Raw genomic sequence first — 16,427 nt, 5'->3', positions numbered from 1 at the left:
AGCATGTGGCTACCCTGGCTCGTCTAAAATGACTGATGATATCAAACCTTAGGAACTGGCTGGCAGTCCACTATTTGCTACCTCTTTAGAACAGAAGGAATAAATGAAGTGAGAAGAACACTGGAAAAGTCTAATAGACAAACTGACTGATCTCAGACCCCAAGGTCATAGCAAAGCAATTCATTTGTGGGCTTTCCAGCAGCCTCAGACATGATTTATCAATCCCAGAGCAAGTTTACAAACACTATACATCTCAATGATACGTTCTTTGCACTGTGTAACTGCTTAAACAATGATGGATGGCTCCCGTCTACACCAAACCTACTTTATAATCCAAAGTCAGAATATTTGCAAAAAAAAAAGGGCTCAATATAAAAAAATAATAAATACATGGATAATTGTTGATCATGCCATCTTATAGAGCAAGATTCTTAACCTTTTTTTTTAATGGACCCCTTTCAAGCTGGTAAAGCCTGTGGACCCCTTCTCAGGATAATGTTTTAAAATAATTTGAGGTAATGCATAATTTCAATTAGCGGTTAGTGGAAATAAAAATATTTTTGGTTTTTTCCCCCCATCAGAGTTCATGAAGTTCCTGAACTTTACTCATAGGACAGCCCCTGAGGGGTGGGGCTGTGAAGTCCATGTTAAGAACCCCTATTTATAGAAAGAGTTTTAGGGACTTGAGTTTCTTGTGTTGGTTTATTTGTTTTAAGCACAGGTGTTTCTTGAGATTGCCTTCAGGTACCATATGTTAGCCTTGCATTTATTTCTCAAAAAATGTTAACCTAGCTTTCATTTATTCCTGAAATGAAAGTCTGGTGCTTTAATATCAGTGAGGCAGAGTACAGTGAGAAGCTCTGAGTGAGGAACACCTGGATTCCTGTTCTATCCATTATGCATATTGCCTGTGTGACCATGGGCTACTCACTTAACATCTCTGTTCACAAAGCAACTCTCTTAAGATTTTGTAAGTTACAAAACAGTTGTCATTCTCAGTATATGTCATTTTCTCATGAGGAATTCCCAATACTAATAAAATAATAGATCCAAATAAAACAAACTAACAAAAAAAATACAAAAAAAGATCTTCCAGTAATGCTATATAAGTGATGATTATGGAATATAAGATCACAGCTTCAGAGTTGGAAAGACCCTTAGGAATCATGTAGCCCAAACCTTCTTATTTTACAAACAAGGATCCTTGGACCCACAGAAAGAAGTAAAGGGGTTTTTACCCAAGGTGACCTAAAGTGGTCTTTGAACCCAGATCCATAGAGGGGATTCCCTTGTTAATGCAGCATATTATATAGAAGACTCAAGGTCAACCCTTTAGGAATCCAAATTGTAACAACTGAATCAAGAATTTGCCCAGAATATAGTGGCTATTCCTTCACAAACTTCCAATAAACTCGAGGTGATCTTTAATAGCTAGTCAAGAAATAAAGACTTTGACTCCATTACCCTTTATATTAATGTCCTAATTGGTCTCCCCTGCCTCAAGTTTCTCCCCTCTCTAGTCTACTATATATGTTGCTACCAAAGTCATTTTTACAGGTGAAGACCTGACCATCAACCCCTGCTTGATAAACTCCAGTGTCTTTCTATTACTTCTAGAATAAAACATAAACTCCTCCATTTAGCTTTTAACCTTTTCACCACCAGGGCCCCAACATATCTTCTCAGCCTCATTGGACAGGACTATACCCCTGCACTCTGCAATCTAGCCAAAGCATCCTCTCCGTTCCTGTCTCTCATTTCCAGACCTTTGTACCGGTCATCCCCCACGCCCATAAAGTACTCCCTCCTTAGCTCTACCTCCCAGAACCCCTCACTTCTTTCAAGGCATTAAGATAAAGCCTGCAGAAAGCCTTTCCTGATCCCCTTTTCTACTATGGCTCTCCCTTTTAAACTTCCTTATCTTCAACTAATTTGTATAAATTCTCCTTCCAGTCGCACTATCTATACTTTTTTTAATTATAAATTTATTTTTTATTTTCAGTTTACAGCACTCAGTTCCATGAGTTTTGGGGTTCCAAATTTTCTCTCCCTCCCTCTCCTTCCCTACCCCCCCGCAAGACAGCATGTAATCCAATGTAGGTTCTACACACACCTTCACATTGAACTTATTTACATAATAGTTCAGTTGTAAAGTTGTAAAAGTTATAACCAATGGAGTGAATCATGAAAAAGAGGAAATGAAACCAAAAAAAAGAGAGCAAATAGTTTGCCTCAATCTGCATTCAGACTCCTTAATTCTTTCTCTGGATGTAGATAGCTCTCTCCCTCATGAGTCTTTTGGAGCTGTCTTTGAACCTTGCATTGATGAGAAGAGCCAAGTCTATCAAAGTTAGTCCTTACAGATACTGTGTGTCCATAATCGTGACACAATATCTACACTTGCATTATCTCCTCCATTAGAATGTAAACTCTTTGGAGTGGGGATTATTAAATTCAGTGTATTTGTATACCTCATGTCTAGCACAGTGCCTGGCACATAGTAGGTCTTTAAAAAATACTTGCTGATTGATTGATTATATTCATTACATATACCTTTCAAGTGGATTTTGTTATGTTTTGTCCATATAAGAAGGCCAAGCATTATAGCTAGTTAGGTGGTGTGGTGGATAGAGCAACGGCCTGGAGTCAGAAAGACCTGAATTCAAACCTAACCTCCGATGTTTACTAGCTGTGTGAACCTGGGCAAGTTACTTAACCTCTATCTGCCTCAGTTTCCCCACCTGTAAGATGGGGATAATAATAGCACCTACCTTGTAGGGTTGTTGTAAGGAAAAATGAGATAATATTTATAAAATGCAAAAAGTAATTCATATTATGCCACACTACATTTTATAGATGCCAATATACCTAATATTTAATGCTTATACTATCACTATTTTTACATCACTCATATCCATCTCCTTCCCTCTACTCATGGAACTGCTTCTATAGTTCAGGCCTTCATCATTACTTATGCAGGTGCCTGTGGGTACACAGTTTCTGGCACATAGTAGGTGCTTAATAAATGCTTGTTCTCTTCCCTTCTCCTTCTTTACTTTAGCATAATTTAATTTCAGAGACTTTGATTAGAGTGAAGTTACATTGAAGGTACAAAGAACCCCAGTGTCACTTGGGAATTTGTCATTTTTATTTCTAATTATAAAATAAACCTTGCAATTTTGAATAAAACATCCTATTCCTACCATAAATCCCAACTGTACTCTCTATGTATTTTGAACCCACTCCTCTCCCCACCACCACCACCACCACCACCACAGTCACCATTTTCATACATCTATCCTAATTCTCAAGACTTCCATCAAGAACATTTTATCCCAGCCAAGGAGGTGAAAGAGGACACTTAAAGGTGCTGAGTCATTCTACCCTGGGGCCGGGTGCATGTTGCAGCGTACCTGAAAATGCACAATTGTGACTCACTGTGAAATATATTTGCCTCAGCAAGTCACAATAATGAAGGAATCATCATTACGCTCCCTTGTTCCCAAAAGTAATTTGGGCCTATATCTCCTTACAAAATGTTGCAAATTACACGTTTGGACTAAATCCAGACACCTCTGCCATTTGTTCTAGACAGAAAACCTTAAATATTTCCAAAAGCACAACGTGAACTTTTTAAAGGTGGAGCATTTCTAAATAAATTATGATTCTCTGCATTTCAGAGCATATTAAATAAATATCAAAATAAATGTAAGGTCGAGGAAAAAAATGAGACCTTGGATGCCTGTTTTTGCATTAACACATTCTAAGAAAAATTAAAATGATTTCATTGTTCATTAAGTTTCTCCATATTTACATTTTGAATTTGCATAGTAAAATTTTATTTATAACTATAAAAGTCAACAAAAAAAATAAATCCAAATATTCATGAATGTGCTGTGATTTTCTCAGTGGAGATGTCCTTTTAGAGGCTGAGTTAAAGCCCCATGATTCCATTCCCAGAATTCCATACACTGTGCCACACTTTTATAAGTGCAATGGTTTAAACAAACCAGATTTCAATGATTACACTATCACTGTTTCCACAACAATATCTGTCTCCTTCACTCTGTAGTTCAGGGCCTCATCACCCCTTAATGGGGGCTATTACAATGACCTCTTAACAATCCTCCTTGACTCCAGTCCCTACCTTCTCCAATCCATCTTCCACACTACTACAAAACTGATATTAAGATTCCAGTCTGACCCCATAACTGCCTTATTCACTAAGCTTCAGTGGCTTCCTATTACCTATTTCCCTAGGATAAAATGCAAACTCATTTATTTGGCATTTAAAACTCCTTACTATGTAACTCCATCCTGTATTTCTAGACTTACCTTGCGTTGCTTCCCCTCATGTACCATGTTCAGACAATCTGCCCTACTTCCTCTTCTCCGTAGGCATCATTCTATCCCCTTCCTCAATGTCTTGTCCACCACGTTTACAATGTACTCCCTTCCCTTCCTTAGTCTTCCTTATGGTATCCCTAGCTTCCTTCAATGAACAGCCTACATGAGGCCTTTCCTGATCTCCCTAATTTGTTGTGCTCTTTTGTTATCCCCCAAATTACTATGTACTTACTCTGTACCTATTCTGTGTATACTTACCATCATGTATATTGTTTTGAACTAGTCTAATGTTTGCTCCTTGAGGGTAGCTTTCCCCTTTGTCTTTGTAGTGTGTGGCAAAATTGAACTTGCTGCAGAATATTAATTTTTATTATTATTAAATCAAATATTGCTTTTAAGCATTTTTTATGTAATCATACAAGGCAGGGACATGCTTAAAATAATGTATTGATATAATTTCAATCTCTTACTTGTTAAAACTAGACTTAAAGCTCTATTAAGCCAGGGATCCTACATCTTCGATAGTGCCTCAAAAATTCGATAGTGCCTCTATATAGTGGGCACGCAGCAAATGTTTGGTGAATAGAATGTAAAAGGGAAGAGGGATCAGACAGGCCCCTACTTCAGCATTACCTTTGCCAGTTTTATTTCCCTGTCCCCCAAATCCCAGAGATTTCACATTTGAATTTCTGTATTAAATTCCCTAAATAATGCCTTTACAATATTCACTTCCAATAGAAGGTATTCCAAGGTTATCTGAAGTTTTGAATTTTGATTTACTGGAAGTACAAATGTCCCACTTTGCCTAACCATTAATGGTTTATCTAGAACAAATCAATTAGGATAGAATAATTTGTTGAATTGGTTTGGAGTCATCAATATTCAACAATTTAACTGGAAAATCCATGTTTCTATTTTTCTTAGAAATATACCTGACACACAGTCATGTATTCAAAGATTTAAGAAAGTCTCAGTATAAAGTAATTGATTCAACTAAAGAGATTTCATTAAGGTGAGCAATAATAAGTCTTAAAATAACTATTTTTAAAATCCCATATAGTGGAACCTACTGATAGTAAAGGTCTCCAAATGCTCCTGGTCATAAATGACATTGTACTAATCGTGTCAACCCCTAGAACTTTAAAAGCAACCTTGCTAAATGTTAATTATTCTCATAAAAATTTTATAGATGACTCAATGATCCTGCTACTGGGCATATACCCCAAGGAGGTCAAAAATAGGAAGAAAGTCCAATGTATAACACAATGTTCATAGCAGCACTGTGTGTGACAGCAAAGCAATGGAAGCAAACTGGTATTGGTGAATGGTAAGAAAAATGTGCATATATAATATGGTATATGCACAAATGAAATCTTACTGTATAAAACAGAAATGGCCGAAATGAGGAATGTAGGGATTCATGGGAAGATTTGTATGAACTCATACAAGTGAAAAAAGCTAAAACAAAAGGAAAAATATCTACCTACACGATGACAACAATGACATAAATCAAACTAAATGGCTCCATGGTCATCTGGAGGCATAAAAGGGATGTGAAAGAAAAAGCAAAAAAGTTCTCCACATGGAATCTGTGCACTTCAAATTTGGTTTTTATCAGAGAAGACACGGATCTCCACATGAGGTATTTCCATATGGAGATGGAAAGATCACATCTGCCAGAGCTTAGTACTGCTGTATACCCTTTCTCTGTCAGAGACGACTACTTCTTTTTGTTAATTGTTCAGCAACCTACAAGGGTCCCATCCATTCTAAAGTTCAGCCTGAACTAACAGATACAAGCATCAGACCTGCCTCTAACAGTACTATTACCTCAAAAGGGCTACTGGGGGGAAAAGTCCTCTGTAAATCTTTAAGCACAGCCCATATATGAGATCATTTATCAGGAGTGCTGAAGTTAGAGCCAAAGAACCTGAGTTTGAATCCCAGCTCTATCACTTTCTATCTCTGTGACCTTGGACAAATCATTTAACCTCTTGGTGTCTCAATTTCCTTATCTGCAAAATGAGGTGGTTGGACTAGATGACCTTTAAGGTTCCTTCCAGATCTAAATCTATGCTGAGATGAGATTTTGGAAAGGTTGTGCTAAAATTTGTATTCGCTGATGTTATTTGACCTTCTATTAAATACCCTTAAATTCCCTTGGATTGATTAAAACCATCTGAGAAAGATTGGCTGACGCTAGGGTTTTTTTCTTTTCTTAAAAAAATAATTGCGATAGCCTAGGTCTCTCTCACCCTGCAATCCAAGTTGACTAATTTTTTTTTGTTTTTGTTTTTTTTCCTAAAAGCTTTAGAAACATACTTTCCAGGGGCCTTCATGTGGCTCCCTAATTCCCTAAAGGGATAAAGATGCTTGCCAGTGCAAGGGAGTCAGGGCCCTTAAACTTTGTTGGATGTCCCAAGGTACTACACACAGCCCTGCCTACCAGGTGCATTTCCCTATGGAATGAAAGACTACCACATCTACCCAGGATGGGAACTATCTCCTTGAGTATTTATCTGTTCTATGCTACAACTAAATAAAAGTCCTTTTATTGAATGTTGAATGACCTATGAGTGTCTCATTTGTTCCAATATTGAAACTAAGCTAGTAGAGAAACAGCCTGGATCAAGTTCAGCTCACCACAGTACTTAATGGTATTTGTCACTTGTAAATCCATTATCTTGGACAATTTATAATCTCACCTTAAAAGGATGTAAATCAATTTATAGGAAGTCCATATGTCTTTTGCATAATATACAAAAATTTTAAAATATTTGCAAGGAAAGCTACTAGTCAAGAATTCCTGCACAGGAAAAAAAAGTTAATTTTTTAAGGTTGTTTTTAGAAAATAAAAAATAATAAAGTAAAAAAAAATCATTAAAGCGGGGGGAGATAGTAGGAATTATGGTTAGCACTGGAAGTTTGAAAAATAATTTATCCCAATATAGGTAAAAAAAAATTTCTATTCTTTTCAAAAGCTTAAACATCCCAGGAATTTGTCAGAACAGAGTTTGGAAAAGACTGTTATTCAGATCATTCACTTTGCTATGGAAGTAACAGCAGACGTGCTCCTTAGTTAACATTGTCCCAATGCCTCACTAATATTTGGGTCATGGGAAGTACTACTCTGGGTAAAACAGGTGCCCTAATCACAATGAGAAAAATGATCCATTAAACCTTACTTCATTGCCTCATAGTAGCATGAGGTTATCCTAGCTTCTCAAAGAATGTGCAAAGAGAGCAACACCTGACTCATCTACTAATCTAGACAGGCTTTGCATTTGCGCTGGGTGATAGACTATTTCTCGTCTGAGGACCAATCTTGCTAAGTTTAAAGAGTTTCATCGCTAGCTTGGTCTCAGAGGTGGTGAATTTTTCATCAAAGTAACTCTCAAAATGCAACTGCTTATTGTTGGTAGAAGGAATACAAACACAGACAAAATTACCAATCCTTGAAGTATAGAACTGAAGAAATGGAGTATTGTAATGGAAAGATCACTGGTTATATCCAGCAGACCTGGGCTAAAATTTTGGCTTCGCTATCTATTACCACTGTTAGTTTGGAGGGATTATTTCATTTTTCTAGGGCTTAGTTGACTCATTTAAAAAATAACAGAGCGAGGGGCTGGACAAGATGAGATTCTAGACATCTTCCATCACAAAATACCATTAACTGAATCTAGATCATCCTGTACACACCTACACTAGCAGAAGATATTAATAATAATTTTAATAATAATAATACATTTGCATAGCACTTTAAAGTTAGCAAAGCACTTTACATACATCATTTCATTCAATCCAAAGTTCAAACTAAGATAGATGCTAGAACACAAGAGCTTTCAAAGAACTAACTACTCTCCTAGGGTCCTCTCACACTCGAAATCAGCAGTTGGCACTTTCAAATTTTAGTTATTTCTACAGCCTTATAGCATGGTACAATACTTCTTACCAAAGAAAGTAGATGAATCTATCTTTTCTACTGTACCCTCAAATCATGAATCTATCAGTTCACTCACAATTTACTTCATTCAAGGTAGTATCATGCCACATATTTCAAATATAAATAGATCTAAATGGAAGTCAGTTCAGACAATGTGAAATTTATAGCACTATGCAAGTCTTCTGGTTGAGTTGTTCTCGTGAATTGGATATATACAATAATTTGTACAATAAATGCAATGCACACAAGAATATACAATAAATATCAAGAATGTCTCAAGAAGTCAGAGATTTGTGTGTCTACAACAAAAACTGAGTGGTTGTACTTCAGTCTTAAGTATACCACTGGACCTGGAGTCAAAAGAAAACAAAGATTTCTGACTCTGTTATTTAGTGTGACTTTGGGTAAGCAGCATAACTCAAAGACTCAGTTTCTTCCTTTGTAAAACAGAGATAAGAATATTTATGCTATGTATTTCATCAGATTGGTTCTGAGGAACAAATGAGATAATGTGTAAAAGGTACTTTGTATTTGTAAAATGCTATATAAATATTAGGTATTATTAATGGACCACTGGAGTGAGGGCAATAGAGGAAAAAATATTTCCATTTGTTTCTCCACATGAAGTACATGAATGATCCCTCAATCCTCTAAGGAATGACCAATTGACTGATCTAGGTGGAGTGATGGATGGATTAAGAGGAAAAGGTAGTTTGCCACTTTCCAGAGATACTGAAGAAGTGAGGGTAGTGATGCTGTCAAGAGGTGAAGAGTTCTTCTCTACCCCATTCAAAGCCACAGATCTATCAAACTATCAAACAAGCCATGTCCTTTCATCAACTCTCCAGGCACTGTGTCCTGGTCTTCAAAAATCAATCAATCTGAATGAAAGTTTAAAATGTGAAATTTTTAGTATAAACCAAGTGCTATAGGCCGAGTTGTTTTAAAACAATGGTAAACTGTTCTTTGCCAAATTTCTTTACCATCTGATAATTCAACATGCCTAAATTGCATAATGTACCTAATTTGGATTTAGAAACCATAGGCACTAAAGTTTTTGATCCACCTTTTCATTGACTCTCAGATTTGGACAAGACCTCAAGAGCCATCTAGCCCAAAAAATATTTGAACAAGGATGCATTCAACAAAATGACCAAAAAGAGGTCACCCAGCTTTTACTCAAGCACCTCTAGTGAAGGCGACACTAACACTGCCCAGGGAAGTTTCTTTTCTTTCTTTCTTTCTTTTTCTTTTTTTGGAATAGCCTTAGTTGCAAGGAAGTTCTTTTTATTGAACCTAAATCTGGCTCTCTTCTATTTCTGTTGAGCCATCATAGTGTAATAGACTACTGGATTTGGGAGGTAGGGAAGGAATGTTATTAAGAACTTTCACAAATATCTCATTTAATCCTTATTACAACCCTGGGAGGTAGGGGCACTTTAGGGATGGATATTAGTCCCATTTTACATTTTAAGAAACTGAGGTAGGCAGAAGTCTTGTCCAGAGTCACACAACTAGTAAATCTCTGAGGCTATATATGAACTCAAGTCTTCCTGATTCCAGACCCTATGTTTTATCCACAATCCTCTTCCTCCACCAGCTGCTAGATTTAGTTCCTAACAGATATTTATTGTGTGACCCCTAGCTCAATCACTTAATCTGAGTTTCAGCTGTCTCATTTGTAAAATGGAGGCAGAAAGGGTTAATAATGTCTCATAGGGTTATTTTAAGAAAGTGTTTAGCAAATTGTAAAATCCTATAAGAAATGTGAGTTATTATCATTCCACTAATTGACTCTAATTCTGCTTTACAAAGCCAAGCAGACCATCTAATCCTTTTTTCCAGTTGACAACCCTTCAGAAACCTAAACATAGCTTTCTTACGACCCCTAAGGCTTCTCTTCTCTCAGCTAAATATGTCCTGTTTCTCCAATTGATCACTGCATAGCACAGTCCAAACTGAATGTAGTATTCTAAATGCGGTCTTACAAGGTGACTATGTAGTTATGATCTAGCTAACATCGTAAAACCTCAACAAGCCTCCCAAAAATTCCATTAGATGAAGCTTAAATTCAACATGTTCAAACAAATCCTGCCCTTTTTCAAGCTTTCCTATTACTGTTGAAGGCCCTGCCCTCTTCCAGTCACTGAGGCTCCCAAAATTGGTGTCCTCCTCAGCACGTGGCTCCCACACACCCCACATATTCATCTGTTGCCAGCTCTTTTTGTCTCCTATTGCATAATATCTCTCACACATGTCACCTTCTCTCCTCCTCTTCTCACTCACACAGCTTCCATCCTGGTGTAGGCCCTCATCACTTCTCACTTAGACTATTGTGATAGCCTTCTGATCAGTCTCTCTGCCTCAAGTCTGTCCTCACTTCATTCCATTCTCCACTCAGAGGGCCAAAGGGATCTTCCTAAAGCACAAGACTGACCATATCAAGTCTACACTGTATCCCCCTCCATGTAGTCTACAATCCAGTGAATTTACTTTTCTGGTGTTCTAGCAGAAGACATCCTGTATCTTTTCACTGGTCATCTCCAGAGGTTTAGAGGTTCTGCCTAGGAGGTTTGTCAGCCTCTTTCAGTCTCTTGGCTCCTCTAGCTTTCTTCAAGATTCAGCTCAAATCCCACTTTTTTCAAAAGGCCTTTAATGGTCACCTCCTGTCCCCCTGCTACCATCTTCCCTCTGAAGTTACTGCTCATTTGTACTATATACAAATACGTGTGTGTATGTATACACGCACACATATACATAGATACACATATGGGTATATACATACACACACACATGTTTGTATACATAGAATACCCCATCTTGAATTGTTCTCACATACAAATTAGTCATTATAATGATCCCAGTCCCCTGAAAAAGATTAATTTTCCATAAAGACCCTCAATAATTGAAACCACTATATGCAGGAACTCTCCTCGTGTACTGGGTCACTTTGGTAGTAGAGGAATCCACAAACAAACATGATATTGTACATATAGGAGCCATTGGTAAAGAGTTTAGCTACATAAGATGGACCTCTGTCCATTTGGCTTTTCTACTTATAGAACCAGCCAGGAAAGTAGAATATACAATGAGATTACTTTATTCCAAAAATAACAAATCTCTCAGGCAAAATTTAAATAGATCTCATTTATCTGGGGGTTCAGGGCAAAGGGGTGGAGGGGTGGTGGTGGAGAGATAAACAGCACACAGAATTGCCTGTGCTCTAAGATAGCATGCTTTAATAAATGTTTTAAAATGAAAATGTGTGTGTGTGTGTGTGTGCGCGCGCGCGCGCGTGTATGTGTGTAATGTTGGTACTTACCGCTCAGGATTTTCTACTTCTTCAGTAACAAAGTTCAGATAAAACCTATCAAAGAAGAATTCAATGAGTAGGAATTAACAACTAATGATATTTATATAGCAATTTAAAGTCTACAAGTACTTAATATCCTTGCAGCCAGGTCTATTTAATTTTTCTCTTTGTATTTGGGTTTGGGTTTTTTTTTTGGAGGGGTGGAGGACAGGGCAATTGGGGTTAAGTGACTTGCCCAAGGTCACACAGCTAGTAAGTATGTCAAGCATCTGGGGCTGGATTTGAACTCAGGTCCTCCTGACTCCAGGGCCCGTGCCCTACTCACTGCTCCACCTCGCTGCCCCTTTTCTTTGTATTTGTCTCTGTATCCCCACCACCTCATATAGCCCCTAGTGGAGGGAAGTTGCTTAATAAACGCTGGTGCAATGCAATTTATTTGAAATGGATTAAATTGAAGACAAGGCATTATCATTCGAGCTTCACTAAAAACAATACCATAATTACTATACAAATTAAGACTTACTTTGGAAAAGTATTTAAAGTAAAAAGTCACCTTTTCTGTATGTACTATTTTGCTCTTTGCAATTCCTTGCAACCAAGGGCTTGACAATATGAAATAATCATTAACTGGTAAATGAATGTGGCTACAAACTCTGGGTATGCTGAGATGAAAATGTGTTGAATTTCTGCTTGTAAGGGTTCAATGTACTTAAAGCCTTCCATTAAGCTAGGACAAAAATCAAACTTGTCGTCCTCCATCTCAGTTAAATGTCGGACTTGATTCTGTAACCTGCAAGCAATGTTCAAGACCCAAGGGCTGAATATTTGGCAAGTTCTCCTTGGAGAAGTGACTTTGATGGAAAGACAATGAATTGGTGAGTCAAAAGTTACAATAAGGGTCAATTTAAAAAGTTAGTGCCCAGAGTGTCATGTGTTTGCTTACTAACTAAAAAGCAAGTTTCAAAACTGAAGCTCTGGCCAAATAAGGCAAGCAAAGTGTAGTGAATACTTGTATATGGAATATGTACTCTGAAGGATGTGATGCAATGGTTACGGTCCAGAGCAACCAGAGAAAGTAAGGGAAAGGGGAAGCAATATTTCTATATTTCACATGCTTAAAAAGTAGTCAGTTCCTACTTTACCTTTGTTTGTTTGAAAATGACTTTCTTAAGGAATATGGACTCAGAAAAAAATGGGAAGACTAGCATGGAGTATTATAAAACCATTTATGAATTCCAGTGCTCTGATAAATATGTGGCCCCCCAACTCCCTGGCCCAGATTTTTTTTTAATAAACTGTTCCTTAAGCTAGCTTATCATCATCACCATCATCATCTTTAAACTAAAGCTTCTAAATTCCAGCCCTATTTCTAAAGTATTCCAAAACCTGACGAAAGAATGGATTATTCTGAGATGTCTTTGCCTAATCATCTAATTTAATTTGTCATCCAGTTCCCTACTTGATACAACTTTACTTTTGATCTCCCAAACCAAGGAGTTCCTCTCTGATCTGGTTAGAACATGTCTTCCTTTCCTAATTATTGAAGGCCACAGAGTCATGGGCTAGTCTGCCTCAGTTCTACCTTGTCATTTACTACTTAGGTCACCTTGGGCAAAAAACCCTTTACTTCTTTCTGTGGGCCCAAGGTTCCTTGTTTGTAAAATAAGAAGGCTTGGGCGAGATGACTCCTAAGGGTCTTTCCAACTCTGAAGATTATTCCATAATTATTCTATAATTGTCACTCATATAGCTTTACGGAGAGATCTTTTTATCAACAAGTCCTTAGGGAACATGATTCAAGGAATCCAGACGAACACAGAGAAACTAAGCCAAATTCTGAAAAGGATAAATGTAAAGTTTTACAATTGAGTTCAATTTCACAAGTATAAGATAAGGGTGACTTGACCGGATAGTTATTTGCCTGAAAAAGATGTGGAGATTTTAGTGGACAGCAAGCTATGAGTCAATTATAGATTATTGTAGCCAATAAAACTACTACAGTCTTAGATTTCATTGAGAGTAAAAGTGTCTAGGATTAGGAAGGTTGATAAGAACCAAAGGATCATAGATACAGAGCTGGAATGGGCCTTGGTTACATTCTACTTCAAACCGATCCTTTTTGAGATGTGCCAATTTAGAAACATCTCCACTCAAATGTTCGTATGGGCTATTTGTCATCAACCTATGGTAGAGCCTTCTGAGCTCATATTAATCTAGGCAGCCATAACCACACACATTGTACACTGACCCCAACAACATGATGTCATTTTGGTCCTTTTTGAGCATGGAAGGACAACAACCAACCATCCTTTCTATGGAATAGGAAACTGAGGCCCAGAGGATTGAGACTAACCAAAAGTCACACAGGTAGTAACTGGCAGTGAGGGACACTTACTCCTAAAGCCCAAGGAAAAATATTTAGAGTTCCATCTAAAAAGTGTCTTCCAAGAGTCTCATTAGAAATTAGCACCCCTGAACCTAGAAGGGGGAGAAAAAAACTAGTAGGTAGATTCTTGAAAAGCTGAGAATTCTAACAATGACTTTAGAGTCTCAGAGCTTAGTATAATATCCAGCCCAGAAGATCTGGATGTGGCTGATTCTTAGACGGAGCTAGGTGGCCCAATGGAAAGAGTACTAGCTATGGAGTGAGGAAGACCTGCATTTAAATTCTGCCTCTGATATTTGCTAGCTCTGTGAATCTGGGTGAATATCTTAACTTCTCTGTACCTTACTTGCCTGAGCTGCAAAAAGAAATAATTAGACTTAATGTCTTCTAAGGTCCCTTTCACTTTTTAATCTATACTCCCATGACTCCAGAACAGCAACAAAAAAGTCAGTTAAGGACCAGGAGACAAAATCCCTTAGACCATGAACCCTTCACAGAAGGATAAAAGGTTGACTAGATAGAAGATCTGTACAGATTTCTTCTGTTGCTTTTTTATTTTATGATCCACCAAGTCTCTTCTGGGTAACAATAAAAAGCTTAAAAACCCTGAGGAGAATCAAGTCTTATTTCAGGGACAGCATGGTTGGAACAGAAAATGGAAACTAGCATCTATTCTACATGGAGATCTGGAGGAAAGAAAGTAAGGAAGCTCTGTATTCACAGAGGGAAGAAGAAACATGGAAAGGAATCAGGAACTAAATATAATGTTAATTGAGGGTTTAATACTGGAAGGAGACCCAGTATGGCCTCCTACCTAATGACCAAAGTTACAGTTTCCCTTCGCAAAAGGAGCATTTACTGACTACAGAATTATGGGAGTTAATAATAACAATAATAGTTAGCATTTATTTTTTTTTTGTTTTTTTGGTTTTTGGCAGGGCAACTAGGGTTAAGTGACTTGCCCAAGGTCACACAGCTAGTACATGTGTCAAGTGTCTGAGGCCAGATTTAAACTCAGGTCCTCCTGACTCCAGGGCTGGTGCTCTACTCACAGCACCACCTAGCTGCCCCTTTTGGGTTTTGTGTGTGTGTGTGTGTGTGTGTGTGTGTGTGTGTGTGTGTGTTTTGGCAGGGCAATTGGGGTTAAGTGACTTGCCCAAGGTCACATAGCTAGTACATGTGTCAAGTGTCTGAGGGTATAGTTAGCATTTATAACTGTATAAATACCTACCATGTTTCTAGAACTTTACGAATACTGCCTCATTCAATCCTCACAACAACCAAGATAGAAATTCTGCCTTTGGGAGTTTGGGGATTGAAGGGAGATACCTACATATGGTTGCTGTGACATTCAAATGAAATAATGTGGATAAATCTCTTTGCAAATCTTAAAGTTCTCTAGTAATGTCTGCTAGTGTTGTGCTTGTTACTACTTTGCCAAAATATTCATAAATTCACACAATTTCATCTATGTGCTTCAACATTCAGGTAGAGACCACCATTTTGAACATTTCCATTCATGTATAATCTACTCTCCCTGAATAACTCTACTTTCTATGGATCTGTAGTTAATATGACCTGGATTCTAATCTCAACTTTTGCTACTAATGACTTGTATGAATTTGGTAAAGACTCTGGGTCTCAGTTTTATCATCTATAAAATGAGGGGATTGGATGAGATAGCTTTGCTTCCAGTTCTAAACCTATGGAACCATTATGACTCCATGTATACCCTATCCCACAAGTTAAAAAAAATGAGGTATTTCTGCTTAACCACCCCAGACGTCAAACATTCAGACACTCTTGATGTATCGAGCAAGAATATAAAGCCTGGAAAAGTTACAGCAGTGAGACAGGATTTCTTAGAACATTGCAGGTGACATGAGAATGTGTCAGGAAAGGAGATTGCTTCAAGGTTAATGCACATACTTGAATAGCAATGAAAAAAATGCCCTCAGAATATGCAAGCAAACATTTCACAGCCGGGTGCCCTGGGAGTTTGACACTATTCTTCCAATATACTGTAGTACTTCTGTTAGGAGACCTTCCCATTGCAAACCCAGATTAAGCAAGAAAAGCTTTCTTTCATTGCCTGCTGCCTAGAAAGGATTAAAAATTTTAGTAATCAGCTATAAACTCCAAAAGGCATTCCTAAAGTGAGAAGGAAACTTAAGGATTACCCTACTCTAGTGCCTGCATTTTGTAAATTCCTAACTCAGAGTCTTACAATGAGCTGGCACCACTACCATTCCTATCACTAACCTTGATGTAGAGAAGAGCTGGGTTTCAAAACCAGATCATCTGACCACAATATTCATGTTTTTTCCCCATGCCTAATTTTAGCTGGAGCAACCTCTGTTCTGCCCTCCTCTCAGTCTTCAGCCCCTCCCCACACACAGAAACATGCACATCACCCCTCCCTACCACCACAGGAT

General features: G+C 37.8%; 1 protein-coding gene across 1 annotated transcript in view; it reads right to left on the bottom strand.

Moving 5' to 3' along the window:
• The window catches only part of SLC7A11 (solute carrier family 7 member 11), a 99,387-nt gene that overhangs the window by 51,814 nt on the left and 31,146 nt on the right, over positions 1-16,427 (bottom strand). The window contains exon 6 of the mRNA XM_036764183.1: positions 11,616-11,660. Coding sequence (XP_036620078.1) covers positions 11,616-11,660 — 45 coding nt within the window. The remainder of the gene's footprint in view (positions 1-11,615; positions 11,661-16,427) is intronic.

Source organism: Trichosurus vulpecula, chromosome 6 (assembly GCF_011100635.1).
Source record: "Trichosurus vulpecula isolate mTriVul1 chromosome 6, mTriVul1.pri, whole genome shotgun sequence".
Taxonomy (NCBI): Eukaryota; Metazoa; Chordata; class Mammalia; order Diprotodontia; family Phalangeridae; genus Trichosurus; species Trichosurus vulpecula.
The sequence above is the reverse complement of the archived record's forward strand: the minus strand, read 5'-3'. Positions and strand labels throughout refer to the sequence as shown.